Source organism: Terrapene carolina, unplaced genomic scaffold (genome assembly GCF_002925995.2).
Source record: "Terrapene carolina triunguis isolate 2854851 unplaced genomic scaffold, T_m_triunguis-2.0 Scaffold68, whole genome shotgun sequence".
Lineage (NCBI taxonomy): Eukaryota > Metazoa > Chordata > Testudines > Emydidae > Terrapene > Terrapene triunguis.
In genome coordinates this window covers 37,458,104-37,482,260 of record NW_020664419.1, presented here as the reverse complement: position 1 = coordinate 37,482,260, position 24,157 = coordinate 37,458,104, and the positions used below count along the sequence as shown (strand labels likewise).

The 24,157-nt window shown below is 38.0% G+C and overlaps 1 protein-coding gene across 2 annotated transcripts in view; it reads right to left on the bottom strand.

The window, feature by feature from the left end:
• Positions 1-24,157, bottom strand: part of CADPS2 (calcium dependent secretion activator 2) — a 557,199-nt gene that overhangs the window by 46,269 nt on the left and 486,773 nt on the right. The window contains exons 19-24 of one of the 2 annotated variants that reach the window (XM_024219628.1): positions 22,432-22,573; positions 22,194-22,313; positions 15,341-15,496; positions 11,015-11,162; positions 9,923-9,937; positions 4,099-4,173 (exon numbers count right to left, since the gene is read on the bottom strand). In XM_024219628.1, the coding sequence (XP_024075396.1) occupies positions 4,099-4,173; positions 9,923-9,937; positions 11,015-11,162; positions 15,341-15,496; positions 22,194-22,313; positions 22,432-22,573 (656 nt within the window). The remainder of the gene's footprint in view (positions 1-4,098; positions 4,174-9,922; positions 9,938-11,014; positions 11,163-15,340; positions 15,497-22,193; positions 22,314-22,431; positions 22,574-24,157) is intronic. The other variant, XM_024219629.1, reaches the window with a different exon arrangement.

The following is a 24,157-nucleotide window of genomic DNA, read 5'->3' as shown; positions in this document are numbered from 1 at the left end:
ATCCACCATGCTGATTGCTCTTTCAGCAGCTTTACATCTCCCCTCCTCCCCCAAGCCAGAAAGCATTGCCTTCTTCTCCCAGCCAGCCAAACTCCTCCCTGCTTAAGTGCAGGGTGGCGATTCACCTGCTCCTCACAGTGGTGTTCTTTGCCTCCTGAGAGTTTGAGGTGATTATTTTTCCTGAGCACATCTCTCTTTCAATCAAATTGGAAACAATAGCAGGCTGTGTCTATTTTTAAAGGAGGTAGCCTTAACTGTGCGCAACCTGTGGCCTCACTCTACTTGAAAACAATGATTTAAGATTGATATTTCATTTCTTCAAATAATCAGAAAAATCAAATGGCATATTCTCTGTGTTTCTTGTTTCATGTTCATGTATGAGACTTAATAATTAAAAAAACCTAAGGAAATTCCCAGCCACAAATATGTTAAGATGGAGCTAAAATTGAAAGTACATATCAGTAAATTGGGGTAAAATAAATGACAGAGACATTGTAATTATCTCCCCTGGAAAAAACTGCTTTATATACCAAGAAAATCTCAAGAGTTAAGGTTAAATTTAAAAGAAAGCAAATATGCACTTTCAACCTTAAATCCATTTGAATGTAATTTTTGTTTGGGAGTATGTACCAGGGTTAGGAATGATGGGGCTAAATTCAGCAAAACTGGTGCAAAGCTTCTTGTCCTCTGCTGAAGAGTCACCCTTGCAAAAGGTAGGCAAGTGTTACAGCTGCTGTCATGCAAGGGTTTGCCGCCTGGAAGGGTGGACAGTATCTTTATCTTCTTCCAGGACTCCAGGAAGTTAATTGTAGGGAGTCTGTAAAACCAATGAATCAGTAGATCCTCTGACTGCCCATGTCAGGTCCCTTTCCTGGCTTGTGATATACACTTATGATGAGGTGGCTGGATACTTATGCTCCTGCTTTGATACTAAAGTTGTGGCTACTTTGTGTGATTGCAACCTAGCCATCTGGCCAAATTTCCACCATAGCAACCTCCATTAGGTTATACTATGATGAGTTTAGCCCATGAGCTAAAAAAAAAGCTAAGAAAGTAAAATGTAAAAGTTACATTCACAGGACATTAGCAAATAGGTTATGCTGCAAGTTTGACCTTATATAGGCCCTGATTCAGCAAGGCACTTAAGTATGTGCTTAAATCCATTCTTACATACAAATGATTTACATGAAGTTGGTTATTTATTTATTATTATTATTATTTATTGTATTATAGTAGCATCTAGGAGCCCCAGTCATGGACAAGGAGCTATACAAATATAGAACAAAAAGACAGTTCCTGCCCTAAAAAGTTTACAATCTAAGTATAAGCCAAGAAATAACAGACAGTGTTGGTCAGCAGTGGCCTCAACACACCAGCAACCTAACTGTTAAATGCTTTGCTGAATTGGAGCAGTAAAACTAAAATGAAATAATGATAGTAATATTTAGCACTTATATAGCGTTTTGCATGTTGAAGACAAGAAATAATAATTAATCAACCTGTTGTGTCAGAGAGTCTCCACTAGTGCACAAGCAACATTTTGGGGGTCACCTACTTGCCTTGCAAAAACCCCTATTTGGGCATGAAAATGGATTTTTGTTCATGCAGGTTGGGTTATTACATACCCAAGTACACTATTTATGTACACAGATTCAGGTTTAGTGAAAGAGTAGTTATAAATTGGGATCTAAATGTCTAATGGTGTGTGTGTGTGTGTGTGTGCCTTAAACCACTTCAGCACTGTTAAGAAACTAGAGAGAGAATAAATAGCCACTGTTCTCAGCTTACTTTCCTGTAAGCTAACATTATTTTCATAGCTGTGGGAATATTATCAATTATGCTTCTGTTTTGGCATCAAAAGGCGCAATGTAAATAGAAACTCTTGGTAAAGAAAACCAGCTATGTTAATTTCTGCCCCATCAAAATAGCAAGTAATTTGTCAACGACAAAAAGACAAAATCTGTGGGAAAGAAAATCTTAGTTCAAACTTCTGTAATGAGTATAAATAAAGGAATGAACAACTCTAAATTCCACAATGTTTTAAATACTTTGCATGCTAGAATATTTTAAACATAGTTTCCAGGGATAAATATAGTGCTAGTGTATTAAATGTTTTAAAATGAAAAGTAGTTAAATATTTAACTTTCAAACTTAGGACGAACTTTCTTCCTAAAGCAAATTTTCTTCTTACGCATAAATCCAATTACTCGTTCCATGATTTTGAGAATTTCTCGTGTCACATTTGCTAACTATAATAATAAATGTCTTTTTATATAATAGCTTATTCTCTTTATAGATGAAGCCTCGGGCAGTGGCCTTGAATATCTTGTAAGAAGTTACAGAAAAAATGTTAATGAGAGGTTGGGTGACAGTCTTCTTTCCTTCTTCTCTGGGGTACTACATTACCCTTTTATACCTTGTCTACACTAAACTTTTTATGGGAAATCACCTGCTGCTGCATTACCACCAATGTATCAATGGCATCAATCAGTGGCATCAATGATACAGTGGTAAACATGCCTGTGCCCCGTCTACACTAGTGCTCCCATCATTGCTACTACTGGTGGAGATACACCAATGACATAGTGGGAGTTATCTCAAAAAAGACAAATGTAGACACAATGTTAGAGGTTTCAATTCCCCATCAGCTTCAAATGAATACTTCATTGGCATACTTTTGGTCATCAGTTCTTTTCAGAATGGAGTATAATCCAGTGAAATACAACTCCCAGAATCCAGTTGTGCTGCCTGCAGCCTCAATAAACTTTCTTTAAAATAAATACTGATTTTGCAAATTTTTCTGCTTTGATTGGCTACGTTACTCAGAACTCTCCTTCCATTGTCCACAACAAATATTGCCATTGCAGCTTCTGACTCCATTCTATATGCCCACCACCTAGTCTCAAATATTAAATACACTTTAATTTAAAGAAGAATTACTTTTACGGGAGTTCTCTCTCTCTCTTTACATACAAACATTTACCGGAGAGATGAGTCCTCAGTGAGGACTAACTTCATGTAATGCTTCCACTTGTAAAGTTCAGCCATTTTAAAATGATGTATGCATCCAAAATATTTAAATCTCTTTACAAGAGAAAAAATTATATATTTTTGTGCTTTCACATAATCCAACCATGGGTGAACAAATTTTGCTCAAATTTCAAAAAAAAAGTCCATCTTTAGCTTATGCCCAAGTATGAGAGATGTTGGTTAAAAGGGGAAAAAATTCAGGAAGTTGTGAGCAAGAGAAGACAAAGTCATAATGGAGGTCTGTATAGTATTCTTTCTTGGTTCCTCATTAATCAATTAAAGTACCATATATTTATAAATCTTTTATCCTAATCTTGAAAAGCGGACATCTCTGGTATGCATTAGCTGTTTAAAGTGCACAGATGTTGTATTTAAAACAGGAGAACATTTATTTTAAAAGCTATATACTTTCCCAATACTATTTGCTGTTTTCTTTACTATTCGTGGAGTTGTCTGTGGTTGAGGGTTCCCCCCCCCCTTACTGTGTATTTTGTGAAGCACTTTAGGATCCTAAGTGGTGCTACAATAATAAAAATATTATTTAATCTTGCTGCACTTAAAAACATCCTCTAAGTATTTAGCATAAAGGAAAAGTCAACAAAAATGTTATTCAGATTTTTTGTGTGGTCCATCTCTAAATTGAAAAGTGATTTAAATAGTATTTAAAAGTGGACAAAGTTTTCTTTATGTGCACAATGAAACAAGCAAGGAAATAAAGACACAATTAATAAAGACAATGTTAACGTACTCAGAGATACAATGTTAATATACTCAAAGGTGTTGGTGCTACTGGCTGCCAGTAGTCATGAAGGAGCTGCAATATAAACAAAAGAGAAACTACTCTGATTAGCAAACTACTCAGAAAGCTTTCTCCAGATGAGGGTCTAACCAATTTAATTCTGTAACATTCGTGATAAATTAGGTGATCACTATTTACAAATCATATTTGTCCAATCACATTGTAGAAAATATAGAATGAAATGCATTCTGTTTAAGGACATTTCTCACAGCCCGTGATTTAAAATGTGTTTGCCATTCTACTACAAATCAAAATCTAAATATGTTTACCTTTGAAACGAGAAGTGAAATAATTTCTTTAACAGTTTCTTCAATCAAGTCATCTATTTTTGAATGGTATTGTTGCTGTGTTTTAAAAGACAAAGAAAGCACTAATGTGTATATGAACACAACACTTTTGTCATAAGTCATAAATTGTACAAAGCTGCTAACCCTGACAGATCAGATTCACTTAAAATTATCATTTTGAACATCAGAAGAACAAAACATTGAAAACGATCCACCCAATCAACACTTTCTTACATTCTGTGTTGAAAATTTTCCCATGTATACTGTTGAGTTAAGCAGCTAATAGGGTTATTATTTAGATGAATTGAGTTCTTATTCTTATTCAGGCGAAGGAATGTGAAGGATACTTTTTGTCTTCTCCTCTATAATTAAGGTGGCCATGTATTTTTTTTTTCTAAAGGATTGGTATAGCTGGAGAAGCAAAAGGACTAGAAAAAGATTTAATTAATACAGCATTTCATGTCTGACAACTCTCATTCATAAGTTATTTTAAATGTCCTCTAGAAATAAAATGAGCTCCCAATTGTTCATTCTAAAAGGGCCTTTTTGTCAGCTTAGTGAGCTGCAGTTTATACAAACCTTACATTATGCTCAAGCAAGGACAAAATTAAAATTTCATCAACAAAGCTGAATAGATGGTAACAAATTAATAGTCCACAGAAGGCATAATAAAACAGTCCTCAGTCTTCATAGTTTTTTCCCCTGCTTTTTCATGAAAAAAGATGTTTTTAAGTAGGTGCTATTTAAAATAAATCTGAAAGACTTTTATGCTTTCTTTAGATAATACTACAGAGTTCCATCGTGAAATTAACAGGAGCTAGGACTCCTATTCTGCTGTGAAGGGACATCAATTTAAATAGTAATTCTTCCTTTAAAAACATTTATCTGACAGCAAAGATTGTCCTCAATAGCCACTTCACAGAAAATGTGACTTGTAAAGACTAACCCTATCTTGATAATTCAAGGCTACTTGGAACAGCTAATAACATAATGCTTGGAGTAAAAGTACTGAGGTCAACATAAATATTAGCCTAGCTTAGCAGCTGCCAGATGAATAGTTTTCTAAGATGTAAGTTTTTGAAGGCCATTTTTCTTCTGTCTGAAAGTTTCCATACAAATCAAAACATTAAATTGGATCTGCTTAATATGCTCAGGAAATGATTTTCCAAACAATAAATATTAACTGTATCCGCATTCAAATTAAAGGAGCACAGGGGTATGTTATGTAACTTCTCAGTGCCCCAAGTACTTTTTTATTGCATGTTGAATCAATATTTAAAAAAAAATTCTCCCTTTAAAAATGCAAATAATTGAATATATGCCTCATGCAGATCTCAATGCACATCTCATTCACTCTGAAGAGTGAATGAACCTAATGCAAATACACAGAGAAGCTTTCTGTGGCTGCAGTACGGACAAGTTGCTGGCCTTTGCCCTACATCCAAGGGGGAAATTATTAATTTTTTGAACAGCATAAAATTTTGATGACACTTTAAGGGCCCAATTCAGCCAAAATAGTCAGTGTCTTTTGTTGTTATGCAATCCCAGCAGACCGTGGATCCTGCCTCTCCAGCAGAAGTATCCAAAAATTGCTTTATCACAGATGTCACTCGATTCCTCCTACACAATCTCCTCAACTTTAGTGCCACAGCTGACAGTTGCAGAGTTAACCAAAAGTTCATGCAAATGACCTCCACTTCTAATGCCCCAAATCCTTATGTTTTCATTTCCTTCCATTCTCCTGTCCCACTGCCATCCTGATCACCTATGATTTTGCAGGAATTGGGAGTTAATCTATTGCTGGCTAAAGTAACTCTCATAGGAATAAGTTGAGAGAAGAGAGCTCAGGCAACCCCAAGCGTTCAAAAATCTTGATACAAGATCCTCAGAGAATGAGATATTATTTTTTTAATAAAATAATTGGGGTTATTTTATTTGCTTCCTGGTTTTGGAACTTTTAAGGTTAATGTTTTCCAGTTTTTCTCTGCAACCATGACGGCTATAAACTTTTTTTTTTTTAAGCTGAGGTTCTCATGTAATCATTTGACTCCAGAAGCTGGAGCTTCAAGAGAAACATCAAACACTATAAACTTGCAATAAAACTGTGAGTGTTGGCAATGCTGCATGCATGATCCTTGCCCAACAGTCCAGTTTCTGAAATTATCTAGAAGAGATATTTATGGCAACATTTGACCTCCACCTCTCCAAATTCTCCCTAGTGAGACCAATGGATAGTATAAAGGATTCTCTCTGAATGGATGAAGGAACTGAAAGTCAGAAAAATAACACACCTTTGGTCATTTTAAAATTCTTCCTTGGCTGATGTATTGTCCATTTAGGGGCTGGGAGGGTATTTTTTTTAATCACATGAGTTAACTGTGATTAATTGACAGCCCTAAAAATACTTATACTGCACTTGGCCACCTGTGCATAATTGCATTTGGAAAAGAGAGGAATTCTTTCCCAATTCCTGTGATGATGAGTTTACATTTTGAAGCTACACCTAACCACACCTTGTTCAATATTATACTATAATCTTTATTATTTTTGTTCCATTTATGTGCACTTAAGTATCCTATTTGTTTTTTATTAAACTGCTGAAGCACATTGGACTAATATTTTTATTGTTATCACTGATGAATCCCAAGTCTTTTTCCTTGGAGGGTCTTGGAAATCAATATCCCACCACTTTAAACTACTATTGCCAGTGTGTACTTGTATTACATTTCCTCTGGTCTTTTACGGCCAAGTCACATGAAGTGTTTTAATCTTTCTGGAGTTAATCAGAATCCTTTCTGGATTGTATTAATCAAAATTACCTTGGAGTCATTGACAAAGTTCACCAACTTGCTATCCACCATTAATAAATATATTAAGAAGCATTAGCCTCAATACACGCCACTATTCAGTTTTTCCAGTTTAAGGAATAGTTGAAGAATAATGTCTGCCTTCTTTCCTTTACAAGCATGACAGGGTAATGAGAGTATATAATTTTGGAATATTTAAGAGAGTTTCCCGATCTGTAAATTGATTTTCTGTGAAGCATTCAACCATCTAGTTCAATGGCATTTTCTCTGCTGTTCAAACTAAGCTACACAGAGTGACCAACACCAGTCTGTTTGTTTCTCCCTGCCCGGCTGCAGCTCTCCTCCAGCCGCCTTGGTCCCAGCAATTTCTTCAGCTTGATTCTTCTGTAGCTGTTTATCATTCTCAAAATAAAAATGTTATTAGAGAACGCTGAAAGTCCTACAGAATGTAAGTTACAATGTTTTAAAATAGGTTTAAAACCAATTAACTTCAGTAACAAAAACTATTAAAAGCTGAAAAAGCTCCAGGGCTTGGCTTCATATACAGTGCTTCAGTGGGGCAACTGTACTGGGGCAACTGTGCTGCTGTAGCGCTTTAGTGAAGGCGCTACTATGCTTATGGGAAAGCATCTCCCATCAGCGTAGTTTATCCGCCTCCCCAAGAGGCGGTAGCCAGGTCAGCAGGAGAAGTTCTCCTCTTGATATAGTGCTGTCTACACAGGAGGTTAGGTCAGTATAACTATGTCGCTCAGGGGTGTGGATTTTTCACATCTGGCCTCAGATTCTCAAGTGCTTTGTTACAGAAAAAATGTCTCTTTAGGCTCCCAATCATTTGACAGGCTGAAACCACGGACTCTAAGGAGTAGCACCCATTGCACCTCAGTTCAGAAGGACAGAGAAGTGATAGCATTCAGCATCCAACAGCCCCAAGTGGCATCTAATGAGGTTAACAAGTCAAACTTGAAGCTCCTAGAAAAGTGGTAAAAACTGCTAGGAAACACAGCTGTCTTGCTCTAATCCTTTTCCTTTCAACCCATGAAATGGCTATACCCACAGCAGAATGGACTGGGAGTGCTGTTGGAGGACTTGCACTGTAGACTGATATATAGAAAATATACAAGATTTTAACCACCTGGGTATGACATCACACAAACCCTTTCTAGGAAACTTGCCCACCCATGAATAAGGCATCTGACTATCTGAATGGATGAGCTCTATTTAAACAGAACAGAATGGTTCAGGCCACATCCAAACCATGCCAAACTTCTCCTTGTGGGTTTGAGCAGATAGACAAAAACCAGGGCATGCATTTCTTGACTTATATGGTGAGAATTTCCCGAACTGGAGACTTCTTGAGATGATTTTGAGGACAGCTTCATTTTTATGACAAATCCGGAAAGACTCATTATAGGAAAAGGCCGTGATGTCTCCAACTTGTCTGACTGATGTAATCAGAATGAGAGGAAATCTAAAAGAAGTGTGGTCACATGTTTGAAAGGGAGAAAACAGAGAGAATTCGAATCTAATTTAGACTCCAGACAGAGGAACTACATGGTCAAATTTTGGTTTCAGGTGAGACAGTACCCTAACAAAAAGTTGGTAAGGGGTGAATTTAATTCCTCCACCTCCTCTCTGATTACCTTGAGAGTGGCCTTACAAAAATGATTTTCCAGACTGTGATGAAGGACCTTGACTTAGAAGGAAGTAAGAAAACACAGGACAAGGTAAAGGGTGATTTGAAGGTTGAGGAGGACAATACCAAGACCTTAGACACTAGGGTGGGGATATGAGTATTAAGGAGGACACATACTTTCCTATATTTCAAAGGCCTCTTGGGAAAGGGAGAAATGAGATAAATGGATATTAAAAAGTCCTTATTGAGAAAGCATCCATGATATGTGATGATGCCTTGAACTTGTGGAAAAATTTAGGAACTTTTTGGTTTGCCTGGGTGGCAAGATTAAGATTAAGATTAATTTTTAACTTTCCATGCAGATGCATTGAAATGCCAGGCTCTTGCATACATCCTGAATTCAAAGAAAGGATGCCGAAGAAGCACGAGGTATTCTGGGTCATGCTGAAAACTTGAAGAGCTGTTTTGTATCTTTTCTTGAAGGAAGTCTCATGCTTTCAGAGTAAGAACCCGAGACAGTTCCCTATGCTGCTGCTGAGAGAGGATGATGAAAGGAGGCTGGAGCTCTGGAGATCGCAGTGCCACATGGCAGCAGCACAGAAAGATTTCTGAAGAGCCCCTTGGCAAGGACTGAAGCTCTGATGGCTGTGAGGGTATCTGGCTGGCAGTGCAGGAGGCCCTCTAAGTGTTCCTGCCCTGAGAAGGGAAGTGGAATGGAATAGATGGAGAGAGGGGGGCTGTTTATCTTCTGTGTGAAAGGTCTTCATGGAAGTGTTGCCTTCCCTGAGAAGAAAGTGGGAGGACTATTCTCAGGACATTGTCTGAACAACAAGTAGGGGTAGAGGTGGACTCACTACTATGGGATGAGGTGAAGAGGGGCTGAAGTCTCTTGGGCTGGCTCTGATGCTATTGGTCTTGGGTTGACATGCTCTTCTGCATCCCCCGAGAGGCGAGGGAGATTCCAAAGCTGTCTGACTCAGTCAGTCTTGAAAGGGCGCAAGAGAGACATCACAACTGTGGCACCAAGAACAAGTCATAGTATCACTGCACGGCCATGCTCAGAGTACTTCCTGCACATTCTTGTGTGTTCTGCTCCAGAAGGATCTGAAGGCATCTGCCTGGAGTGGGGCAGAAGACAAACAGAAGAAATTTCTGGAACCAGCCTGAAGAGAGATTTCAGCTGGATGGGGTGAGAACAAATTTGGCATCTGGTGACTGATCACTGCCTAGCAAGTTCAAACAGCAGAGGAAATCCCTCCGGTCCATGTTGTTGAATGAGCAGGAGCAGCAATAGGCAGTTTATAACAAGCAATGAACATAGACAATTCACAAAGAATAAGCAGTTTCTAAAATGAAAGGCACTTACCCACTGACCAGCAAACTGGATCAAATCATGGAAAATCAAATAGAAAAAGCAGATGACGGGGAAGAACAGGAAAATGGAAAATTAATTATGGCTAAAATGCTAACTTAAATAGATGAGCTAAGGAAATGAGGAGCACACCCACGAAGACAACACAAAAGGGCAATCAACAGAAATGATATGGCCGAATAAAATAAAAATAAAACTGCCTGTATCAATGGTGTGATAAATATATTTCTGCACAAGGCAGGAATAATTGTCGGTGTCAAATTCTGACAATTGGTTTCCCTCCCCCACCAAAACCCAAACAAACAAAACTACATCACCACCACCACACATGTACATCAACACTGCAAAAGCAATATTAATTGTGCACCAGTATTCTGGATGACCTAGAGACCACTATCACCCCTCACCACTGCACAGATTATTCCTGACAGGAGTGGGAGTATTCTATATTCAAATGGAAGATGGGGCAGTAGCGAAGTATGGATGTATATCCACTCAAAAAGCATGGGCCATTGCCCCACCGTAGAGTCTCTCTCTACAGCCCAATTTGTACAGCACCCAAACAATGGCCTCTACACAGGTTCTGGAAGAGCAAAAATTAAAGGTTAATAATTGTACTCGATGATTTCTCTCCTCTAGTTAAAATTTTTCGAGTGTACATGTAGGTGCAAATGCCAGCCAGAGCACTAAAGGAACCAATTAAATATAAATCTAATCAGATGAACAGTTTACTGTAAAGACCGATGCTTTGGCTCAGTTGTGCTATTAAGACACTGTAATAAGCCAGGGTGGTTCTCAGATGCAACTCAGGAGAAGCTCTGGGACGGATAGTGCAAAATCCCTCCTGGTGTCCCCCTAAACACAGAAATTATGGGCATTCCTCTGTCCATTTGGATGGAATAATGGGGGGCGGTTTGCACCCTCATTGATACTCAGATACTTACATAGACAAAATTAAAACTATGTGACACATTTCAGAAGACAAAATTCACTAAAAAAAATCAAAGCTATTTTAACCAATCTAGTAAAGACAGTCCACAGTGCTAGACACCCCTGATTAATCTAAACATACACAATTCCACCTACCTCTTGCCCACCATCCAGAATGCAGAGTTTAGCAGTTTGCTTTTTGGCATCGACTAAAACGTTAAACATCGTACACACAGACGCAGGAATGCGCAAGTCCATTGATTTGTTTGTCTTTTGCAGCTTGAGTTCAAATGCAATTCTTGTTCTATTTATTTAAACATGAATTCACAACATGAAAGTCTGTCATAATTCCAGACAACTGATGTGTAAAAGCAAAACACTAAATGTGTTAATTTAAAAATTAAGTCTGAGCACCAGGTGGAATCATGTAGGAACACAATACTAGAAGCAATAGAGTAAAATATTCATCTGTTCAGTAGAACATGACAGTGACAGTAATCTCAAGGTTCTGCTTTGATTTAGCTAAATAATGACCAGTGGGCAAAAACATAATATATTTAACAATATGCTTCCTAATCCATTATCTGTGAACAATTTTCAAGCAGTAAAAATATAAAGCTCAAAGAAATATTTAGATCTTCTGCATTAAAACATAACAGTTCATCTATCATGTTAGGATCCCACTTCTAATACATATGACTCAAAAATTCTCTGATAGCTTTAATTAAAAAAAGACAATCTTTAATAAAGAAAAAAGTGAGTTAAATTATTTCCTTTCATATTAAAACAAAGATAGATACACAAAGATCTGGCTCTCTTCTCATGCTGGTATAAATCAGGAGCATCATCACTGCAGTCAATAGAGTTACATCAGAGAAAATGTACATCAGAATCAGGCCTATATTATACGAATGTAAAAACACAGCTAAATCAAACATCTATGCTACTAGAGAAATATAATTCTTATAATCATTAAAACAGTTTATATAAATCAGCCTAAAAGTTTCAATTAGTCTCTCCCCCAAAAACTTTCCTCGTATGATTCTCCATTTGATTTGAGAGAGTGACAAGATTTCTCATGTGTCAGCTGCAATATTATTGCTGTTTTGGGACCATTTACGGGTGCCTTGCACATGGAAACTTATGCTGAGGTCAAACTTTACATAGCTGAATTAGAATGTTCCCTATGGTAGGCATATAGAGGGCTACTGAATAATGTGCCTACCCCACTGGATATGAATTTATTGAAGAATGGCAGCAATGCCCCAGTACTTCGCTACTATTACCTGATCCAGATCTGATTTGCTATAAAAATGCTTTTCTTTAAAGTTCTAAATATAGTAGGCCCAACTTGCTTAGAAACAGCATTCCAGATATATCTTGTTGGAATAAACAGATGACAAATTCATTCATACAACAGTATTTTCTGTGGGATTGTTCACAATACCCCTCTTATATATATATCTGGTGGCCTGTCTGGGTCCATAAAAGCCTTGTGAAGCAGCTGACATTGGTCAAATGACATTTGTTGGAGTCGGCAGTGAGTAAAAATAATTTCCCTGGTACAGTGACCTATGACAGTATGACACTTTTCTCCAATGACACTAGAGCTTGAAGTATTTTCTACCCATAGTAGGTTCTTAGGCATTCTGTAGGTTCCATGCTCTTTAACCAGCAAGCCACAATTTCACATTGGCAGTCAATAATCTTGAACCACCTGCACTTTGTGGTGGAACATTTTTTCAAGACCACAGATGTACAGAAGCTGGTCATGTTACGTATTTGCAGTGTCAGAAGATTTCTCCTCTACCAAGAATTTCTGATTGCAAATTTTCTAAGAGTTGATTTTTAGTTAGATACAGAAGGAGTGATAAGTGAAACAATTTTCTTTTAATCTCAGGTTCCTTCTTGTCAAACAAGACTAGACATATGGTTTTAAATCTTCTATCACTTTGAAGGCAGTAACAGACTTAAAAATTGGCCGCAAAAAAAGTTTATTTTCAAATGGGGGTTTTCAAGCTGCAGCCACAAAATTTGAATCTGGGCTGATTTCACATGAGAACCTTCATACTTCTGTCTGAAAAATCGGTAACTGAACACAGAAATAGGTACGTGAGCTAGTGATTGTTAATTTGCCATTCTAAATACCAATTTGTGCAAACTATTGTACAGGAACAGCTTAGGCTTTTGAAATCTCAACCACTATGGTCAGCACTAAGAGCTGGTCAATATTTTTCAAATGATTTTTTTTAAATTGAAAAATTGCCTTTTTTGGAAAGGAAAATTTTTAATGAAGAATTGCTGATCTACCTTGTCAAAAATGTTGTTTTTCATAAACATTCAGGCTTTTTTTTAAAACAACATTTTTATTGAAAACATCAGAAAAATGGTTATAATTTTTTTTTGTTTACAGAAAAATTGGGTTTCAATAAACAAAAATGTCAACAACCATTTTGATGTTATCGCTGATTTTTTTTAGAAATATTAAAAATATGTAAAATTTTGATAAAATCAGAAATGGGTCCTTTTCAAATACACCTAAATGAAAACAACTTTGACATTTTAATTTTTTAAATGAAATTAGGCTTTTGTTTTTCAGCCCAGCTCTAGTTATATATATCTAGATAGTTATAATAACTTATCAAAGTTATATATAACTCATAACAATATAATGCATGAACAATATCTAGCTTATGCTTACATAGATTATGCTTGTGCTTTAAGATGCCTGAAGTCATATTCTGTAGATACTTTAGCAAGTTTGAAAAGTACTTGCACTTTTCTATCACTTTGAAGTGTACATCTCAGTGCAATCTGCCATCAATACAGCATTTGGCACCTCACTTGACTTTGATAATATGCAGATCCATCTTTATTAGGACTTTTGGGTGGCCTTCAAAAAGTATTTCTCAACCTTCTTCCATAAACATATATACTGGACCACTGTGATCTTGCCGCTATGTAGCATTAGAGCCTTAGGATTCAATTCAGAGGAAGGTCAGCAAGATAATTTATTAGGACAGACTCAAACTACAACCCAGATCTGCGAGGGATCTGTGTACATCCTAGTGAATTTCAGCACTTATATAATTGTGTTTTACAAACATTGGCTATTTAGTCATTATAACCCCCAGGTGACGCATCTTAGTATTATTATCCCAATTCTACAGATGGGGATACTGAGGTGGAGAGGTCACATGGTTTGATGAAAGCCACACAGTCAATGTCAGAACCAAGACTGCAATGCAGAAGTCTCTTGCTCTCAGACCTGTGAGTAGTAGTCTACAAAACAACAGTGCCTTTTATACTTTGTAGCCACCCCTCCCAGAGACCCACTAACTACTCATCAGAATAGCCATTCAAGTAGCCAACAGGAGCCGAGAGAGACTGTAGCTGACCAAGTGCTATTAGCAGTATCCCGGCTGGGCACAGGCCCCCTACAGCTTTAAATTGGCATAGGGTCACTCACAAAATTGAAGAATATGTGAATATGGGTTTCAAGAATCCCAAAGCTAGGCCTGGTTATATGTATGATCATTGATAAGTCATGAATAACCTGTAATATTCAGTAAAAATCCCAGTGACAAACTTTCATCCCAGTGATTGGTTTACATTAATTTATGTTTACAAGTTCAAACCTACCTTTGAAAGGAAAAGGGCCAGAAACTCACTTTCAAAAACAAACACCCAACTGATAATAGCTTTATGCTTCAAGGTCAAAAGTAGGAGATGGGATCTGTGGTCTTTGCAGGCTCCCAAAATAGCTCTATTATTTATTATTTGTTTTATCATAATGCTTAGAGTCCCACTCGTAGATCAGGACCCCATTGTGTTCGGCGCTGTAAAAAAACTCCACAGGAAAAAAAAACCTTGCCCTGGCCCAAAGGTTACAATCTAAGTATGAAACAAGAGACACCAGATGGATACAGACAGATATGGGTTGGAGTGGGTACAATGAACCAATGAGGCAATTTGGTCAGTGCGATAGACAGCGGTCTCAGCACATCATTGTCAAGCTTTCTGTAGGGATCATGGAAAAGGAGGATTTTAAAGGAGGATAATGAGGTGGCTTTGTGGCTATTTGTGGGGAACGCCTCCCAAGCATGACAGGTAATATGGGAGAAAGCACAAAGGTACTTGTATGAAAATCAAAGAAGCGGGTGACAGAGGCTGGTATCATGGATCGAATGGAGGTGGGATTTAACATCTCAATAGTGAATGACAGACAATAGGTAAGGTGGGGACAGGACGCTGAGGACCTTAAAAGTGAAGGCAAGCAGCTTATGTTTGATACGATAGAGAAGAGGGAGTAAATGAGAGATACAAAGAAATGAGTGACATGGTCAAAGAGATGGGGTAGGATTTTTGCAGCAGCATTCTAAATGGATATCACACATCTAGATGTTCTCATTAACATTTCCTAGATGTTCATTTCCAAATGTGTTATAACTTTTAACAGACAATTTCAAAATATAACTGTACCTTTTGACGCAGGCCTCTATCATATCACTGGCCATAAGTTTAAGTCTCTGCTCTAAATGATGGGCAAATTCTGGTTCTGGCCAGTGCAGATCGAAAACAAACATCTGCAGTGCATCAAGTTTCCAGAAAAGATCTTCCGATGTAGCTGAACCATTGCTATTAAGAAAAACAGAAGATACGTTTATAGGACATATGAAAAAAACCCACAGAATTACTTGCAGAAGTAGAGTCCTCCCCTCCTTCCAGTTCACTTCCCACACGCAGCTCCCACAACACAGTTGGGTGTTGCTCCAAGAGTATTACAGTGGTTGTGGAAGTCCTGTCCTTTTGATTTAATATGACTTCCCTAGGGGGTAAGCAAGTAGAACTGTTCAACTCTTGTATCATGGAAGTGGGAGAGGGAAGTGAAGCAACCCAAATTCAAGAGAAGAGAGGAAAAATATTGGCAGAAGGGGTTTTATTTAAGAAAGAACTTTTTCGCGACAGTGAACACTTTGCACATATATTTGCTTGCTCTCACAGCACAGGTGGGTAAACCTCCCATAGTACTGAAGAAGTATAGTGTAGTAGGGGAGCCACACACAGACAGATACTCTCTTGACACATGCAGATTAACTCCCACTGAGGGAAGTAGTACAGAAGATCTCCAAAACAAGGAAAAACAGAACTCACATTAATGTCAATAAACTTAACATGAGCAGAACAAAAGAAGAAAATGTCCCTATGTCATTTGCGGTTGCCACAATTTTAAAACTCTCCCTCCTGACCAACTCATAGATTTTAATAGATACATCTGCTCATCATTAATTACAGTGATGTGATATTACAATATTCAGCCGGAATGAACTCCTTCAAGTGTGCTAATAATGTGCCTATACTCCAAAGCCTGAACTGCTGTACTGAGGGTCCTAATGCTAGCCACATTAACATTCCAAGTAACAGATTTCAACATACTTCAGAAGCAAAAGTGATAAAAATTTAGCATAGCAGCCTTGACTCTGCATTTTAATTTATAAGTATTGCCATTTTCTTTCCTATATTCTCATGACAAAAGGCCACCATCATGAAGGGGCTGACTGACTCATTCAGTGGGAGTTGAGGGCAATGGGAGTTGAGAGTACTTAGGACGGAGCAGGATCAGGGCCAAAGAAATTAGAGATGGAAAAGGCCTACAATATCTCTCTAATAATGTTGGATTGTTACCTACAGTAATTTGCTAGTGGCCCTGACTTCTCCAATTTTAAATGACCCAAGTTTTGATGTTTCCCTACGTTCCTTACATTGATAGTCCACAGTCTAGTAGATTTCACCATCAGGGAGACTCATGGTATTTTGCCTACATGTTCCTGTTTACTGATATCCAATAACTCTTAGTTATACTTCCCTGTTACACGCTTGAAATAGAACAACCAGACCTCAAGAGATAGAAAATCTATTGGGCTGACTAGGTTCCATCCTCATCCCCATCTTGTGTGTGTGTATGTTGCCTGTTCAGATTGCAAGCATTTCGAGGCAAAGACCCTGCCTTTGTACTGAACATAAAGCACTTATTTACACAGTGGCAACAGTTTTTTAATACAAGAAAAATAATAGTCCACTGTCCTGCTAGGGTAGGATTCTTCCTTACAGACTAATGAAATAACTTTACATGGTTATCACATATCTCCCATATCCCTTGGTAGTGAGTTTTGCGCTTATATATGTTACATTATATACAAACTTAGACCACAAAATAAGTTAGTCAACTGGTATGGATGAGAAAGATGGAGAGAAAGTGTACTAACTAAAAAACAAGATGCGTGTGTGCATAAATGCACTAATATATTTTCATACAAAGTCTCAATGTATATTGACTTTGATGAGAGTGCCTATCTGAAAGTAAAGCACATTTATTTACCAAATGTGATAATCACTTCTTTCTATTTGATCTGCAGGGATTTTATGCATTTTAATTTTGTTCTCTTTAAATCATATTTCTGCTTAACAGGACTCCAAACTAAATGGAATCCTCTAAGACTCAGGAGGAATCATGTGCTCTCAAATATTGTCAATGTATTCTTATGCACGTTCACTCCCTGGTGTCCACTTAAACTGGTTTCATTACACAGCCAAATAAGGTTTTACAATTATAATAATTATAATAATAGCCATTGGTTCTTGAAATTTGAGAGGAGCTCCGTAATAAACATTTCTTGTTTTTTATATACTTCTGAGCCACCACTCTTATTTATTATTTAGTTATATATTGCACAACGACATCCGGAACTATTTTTCTTAAAGATATAGACTAATATTGTATACTACTGACATAAAAGGAGCTGTGACAACAGAAAGAAATAGTGTATTCCAAAACCACACATCTGTCATTTGATTATTACTAACTATTACAGTAAATTACTCTGGAGGATTATGATTTTACAGTGACAGACTAAGATTATTTGTACATGGTATATACTTTATTTGGGCTTGATCCTGCACTCTGATCTTAATCCAGTAAAGCACTTGGTCGAGTAAATCAGGACATACCTGCTTAAAGTCAAGAACATTCTTAAATGGATTTGCAATTTATACACTGGGATCTAATACTGCTGGAGCAGATTAAGATTCAAGGAATTGTAACCAGCTCCTTGAGGCTCCTCCCCAGGGCCGGCTCCAGGATTTTTGCCGCCCCAAGCAGCAAAAAGAAAAAAAGTGGAAAAAAAAAAAAAAAAGCCGCGATCGCGATCTGCTCTACCGCCACCGCTTCAGTCTTCGGCGGCAATTTGGCGGCGGGTCCTTCGCTCCCAGAGGGAGTGAGGGACCCACCGCCGAATTGCCGCAGAAGAGCCGGACATGCCGCCCCTCTCCATTGGCCGCCCCAAGCACCTGCTTGCTGGGCTGGTGCCTGGAGCCGGCCCTGCTCCTCCCTTTTCCTGCACCAGGCATATCTTGGTGTAGGAGAAAAGAATTAATTGTTATTATGTAGTGAATTGACTGAGCTCTGTACATAGGAAAAACTCCACAAAACAATGACTCATATACTGAGAGTCAAATTCATTGCTAGCGTAAGAAGTGGCCCTAACTCCACGGGATTGTCACTGCTTCTGCCAATGGTGATGTTTACAGTGACTGTGGAACATCTGTTACATATGTAACAGAGAAAATTATACCAATGTTCCATTTCTAAATTATCAAAACAAGCCATAAATCTAACTTAAAAGCTAGGCTCAAAACTTGTAAAAGTGTAAAGATTCAAAACGGAAAGGAAATAAAAATTAGATTTAGAGTAACAAATTTTAATTAACTAGTAGATTGTAAGAAAAACTCCCATTCTGGTTAATTAAAAGCTTTTACCTCCCCTTCCCCCAAACACACTGTCCCAGCCCTCTCAACCTTTCAGCATGTTTTCCTTAGCTGAATCTGACGATAATTCACAGTGCTCTGCACGTCTAGCCAAGGTGTCCTCTGAGTTAACTTCTCATGGGACCAATCAAGCAAAATACTGACTACTACACACAGCACTTTACTCTCTTAATATCTCCCTAACCTTAACATGCAATGCCCCAAATGTACCATTAAATTAGAGGACCAGCAAAAACAACCGAAAACACAGTAATGATGTTCTTGTGACAGTGTAATGATAGAGAAGAGTACGCATTTAGTGTTCCTAGCCCCACATTAAAGAAAAAAAACAAACTTGTCAATGGAAATAGCAGCAGAACATCTATAGTGATTTAACACGGCCTGTATACAAAGTTTTATGGCATATTTAAAAGGTAATGCTCAAAAAAGTAAACGTAAATTATTAGTCAGAGAGGAAAATAATATTAATATCGATGACCCCACTTCAGCAAAGCACTTAAGCACACGCTTAACCATAACTACATGCTTAAGCCCATCCTTATTCAGCTAAGCATTTAGGCAAGTGCTTAACTGCTTTGTTGAAAGGGATGGACTTAAACATGTGCTTCTGTGCTTTGCTGAATTGGGAACAACAGCTTTACTACCAGGACTTGGATGTTAGCAATGTATGCTAGAATATGAAACCCTTTCTTGTCACTTCACAAAACAAAAAGGCTATGGTCAACTAGATAGATGACTTGACATTCTTAGAAAGTATTTAAATATAACTCAGTTAAATCATAGTTTCTGATATGTTTTAGCTCCTCATTGTATAATAAAATCTCCAGCCACTGAAAATGATTAACTGTAAAAATGGCCAGCTTTTGTAATAATTATAAAGGAATTAATCCAAAAATGTGATCTGAATTCCACTGAATGCCTGCCATCTAAAATTTTGAATGCAGCATTTTTTAAAGGAATTTCATTTCCATATCAGCCATCAATGGATTAGAAAAGATAACATCAATCATGGGTTTCTGAAAGGCATACAAAAAGGACTTCACACCCCAGATGATGTCCCAGCAGACACTGCTTTTACTAGAATGTGCCATGGCACCAGATGGGGGTGGGTATGCCCCACAAGTGGGAATACACATACAGAGGCCACAGTGAAGAACATATTATTTACTGTAACTTGCTCTCTCTCAAACACATCTGAGCCACTTATCTTGAAACTGAATATTCTAAATTAACTCATGCCCTTACAAAGAACAATGGTACCAGGGGTAGAAGGAACAGTGGCTGGCTCGCAGGCAGCTGTGCAGCCAGCCCTGGAAGCATACTGAAGCTGCTAAGCAAGATGTCTCAGTGAGCTTGTACAATGCCTGGTGGGCTGTTTGTTACTGTTCCTTTCAGCAGAAGCGGCACTCTAGCTACTGCCTGCAAGCACTTGTACTAGCTGAATGCAGCCCTTGTGAACTGGGTGTGTGAGTTGGCATGTTATTCATACTTTGCTGAGCACTCTTGTGCGCCATCGTGTTAACTACCCGGAGATATTACAAATAGGAGGACGCTCCTTTATAACCTTTTCAAATACTTACACACTGGTGCAGCCGATGACAGAATTGGCCCTATGGCACTTGTACATATTTAATAACACTCCTCTCTCATTCATTTTTATTACAAAGATGACGCAAAATTATAAATACACAAACAGATAAATTACATTAAAAGGACATTATTAAGGTTGCAAAGTCAAACAATCAGAAGTTAGGAAATGCCAGAATTAGGATTCCTGGGCAAAGGCTTACAATGTGACTAAATTTGGGTGAGTTTCCATGGGGATGGCAAAAGACACATCCCTGACACCAAGGTCACCCCCTGCCAAATTACAAGTTCCTGCTTTAAAGTCTGAAGCGCTACAACTGCTTGAAGAAAAGATCAGAATTTTTTTACCATGGGCAAAACAACGTATCAGCCCCTTCCCTCATTCTCAGAATGGCTGAACCCTTCCTTTTGGCTGAAATTTTCTGAAGAAATTTAGCCTGATGCAGACAACCAACATGGAAACTTTCAACCCAGTCAGTTAAAGTTGGCAAAAGTTATAAGAAACTAAAGACAGGATCTTATAATAGGAAGTGTTCGGCAACCCTACCAATAGTCAGTGCTACCAGCCCTGCATATAATACCACCATTCCTTAATATCTGTAATTTGGGGAGCCTACTATATATTTTCCCATGGGAAAAACATCTGTGTGTAAAAACCTCCACGTATGTAAAATGTAAATTAAAATTCATTTTTACAGGGCAGAAGTGCTTAAGTTCAGATTGTTAGAAGACCACAGTTAAGAACATTAAGTCTCAAGGAAGTGTAAAGTGTGGAGGATACTGTTTAAGACAGTAACCTTCACAGGATAGGAATAAGCAGGTAGGAAGAGTTTTGATTCAAAGCTGGAATAATGATTTATAAAGGCAAAAATATGCAGGTGCAAACTTGTAGTGTTACAGTCAAAACAAAGGGTTTAAAAGCCTAAGGATGAGGAGGAAAAAGGTTGACAATTCCTTAAGGGAGCCAGAAAGAACAAATCCCATTACAGCTAATGAACAAATGCCAAAAGTCTGGAGACACATTACTCAATACACTTGGCTACATAATTCTTAGCACAAACACAGAACTTCACGTGTGATAATGGATTTCAGCATTTGCTTGTAGAAAGAAAAAAAAGCTTGTTTTCCAAAACATTAAATTATCTTTCGCTTTAAAGGATATTGTCCAGAATAGTTTCCAAAATTTAAAAATATTTTCTGTTGTTGCTTCTACTAAACCCCCTCTTTTGGAAACTTGTAACTGAAACATGTTTCTTTACCCAAAACTATTTTCCTCAACGGTGCATGCACATCCATAAACAGGTAGACACACAGAACTTCCATATGTTATTGTGGGATTGCTCAACTCGGCATGGGCTACTGGCTCCATTAAAATAAAAAAAGAAGCGTGGTGAAAAAAAACAACACAAAAAGAAACTAATGTAGGTCAAATTTTGGGCCTACTAATCTTTACAGTTTCCCTCTAAGATTAAGAATTTAAATCTAACAGAAATCTTGCAAACAATTGTTGAAATTGTTTTCTGAACCATTTTGCACATGCAATGAATTAGTCACATTCATGCGAAAACATGAAGAGCTATTGTAGTTTATGAAAACCTGGTCTAAGAACAATTATTTTAATTTTTCTCCCCTGCTTATTAACTGAATAAGAAGAGCAATTATGGCATTTAGACTGTTAACTGTACCACAACAAACCTTTGCAAAGTTGATTTTAAGTGAGCTATTAACTATAACACTCTGCTGTATTTTTATGCACTAAAAAACGCACAACGCACTGACATTCCATGCTTGGCTCACAACTGAGAAATTATTGTTTCCAACTACGCAATCCTAAACACCATGCAATCCAAATATAACTATACACGATACCAGCAAGGCCATGCAGAGCTGACATACAGTCAGAAGATTAGTGAAGAATACACACGTGGAATCATATAAAGAAGCCATCCAGGTTGGTGCAGAAAAGCTAGGTATCTGTGGAAGATTAAGAGGCAAACTTGGAACTTTCGGAAGAGCTACATTGGGAAGACTGTTGGTGATGCTCCTGTGAAGAAATAAACAATGTAGGAATACAATAAAAAATAGAACTTAGAGGACAATAGAGGAGTAAAGCAGATTGGGTATAAAGCTATAGGTAGGTTAGACCTTCTATAAACACTTACTTGACAGGCTGCCAGGACTCTTGTTCTAGACCTCTATGAATGGACTGGGCAATAGATGATTCCATGAGATCAACATAGCGGACGACCAAGGGAACAAAAATCTCTTGCAAGTGCTTGTGAAACTTTCCATTGCACAAAAGTACTTTAAAAACAAACAAAAACAATTCTTAATTACTCAACAGGCTGTGATCCAATTTCATTAGCTATAGCAAAAGAAATATCCTAAAATGTTCTGGTATATATATATATACACAGAGAGAGAGAGAGAGAGAATTCTAAGAGCAGTGATAGCATGACCCAACCTCTGTAATAAATACCAAGTCAGAAAATTCCTAAGGGCTTTTCTTAAGTTTAGACCAGTTTTATTTCTCAGTAAGTAACTATTATTTACATGAGGAAGTCAACATAGTAGCGACTGTTTATACCAAGGCTGAATTTAGCCATTCCAGTCATTCTTGCTTTATATCAGGTAGTTTCTTCTACATAGTGTGACTGATTTGGAAAATAGTATGTTTGCACATTCACAGATCATACTCTTGTATTATAAATGATAAGTAACTGAATGCACTATGCACGTACAGAATTAGGCCTCAATTCAGCAATGCACTTAAGAATGTGCTTAACTTTCACTATCATGAAACTTAGGCACATACTTCTGTGTTTTGCCGAATAGGGATGGACTTAAGCTTGTGCTTAAGGGATTTGCTGAATCGGGGCTTAGTAATTATATTGCCTTGATAGAATACTTGGATGCAAAGACAACAAACAAAAGTATAAACACTAGTAATAATGAAATAATATTCCGTTATTATTTTTTATTTATATTACACTACAGCCCAAAGGCTGCAATCAAGATTGGTGTAAAATTTTGCCAGGCTCTATGCATACACATAGGTACACACGGTACCTGCTATAAGGAGCTTTCAATACAATTCAAGACGAGAAGCAATGAGTGTGACAAACAATAGCAGGTGGTGGGAGAGAGAATGAGTATGATGATTAATATTATGCAGAAGACTAGTGAGCCACAGGCTAACAACGTGCTCCACTAGAAGATTCTGAATTTAAAAAAAAATCCTTATCCAAACAACTCTCTCTTGTGCTCCCTTAATATCCACGGTGGTGTGCTTTGGCTCACTATTATTCTTATATAGTTTTATTTGAGTTTGTTTGCTTTTTCCATATAGATTATCCCCTTCCCATACAAACTATCCCCAACCATCCCACTACTTATGGTTTTTAGTTCCTTTTAAAAATGTGTATATTACCAATATAATTAAATGTACATAATATATAGAAACAAGCCCCACAACTCCCTCTGTGTTTGGGTCCCCATCATCTAGGGTTACCATCCGTCCGTATTTCCCCGGACACGTCCGGCTTTTGCGTCTCTAAATAGCCGTCCGGGAGGAATTGGTAACAAGGTTAAAATGTCCGGGGTTTTTTTCTTCCTCGCCTGCCTCCCTCCCTCCCTTCCATGCAGAGTGCGGCTGCTGATTGGGCGGCTTGGCCAATTGAGCTGCTCCCATTGGCCTCCAGCAGCCAGAGCCCTCCCCTGCTCCCCCCTCCGTCTGCAGCCCTGTGTAACACACAAACCGACCCACCGGGCAGCGTGTTTTGCAAACACGTGGAGCCAGAATGGTAAGGGGAGTCCGGGTGGGGGGCAGTCAGGGAGTGGGGGAGTGTTGGATGGGTCCCCAGCCTCCACCTGCCACCCCCCCTCCAC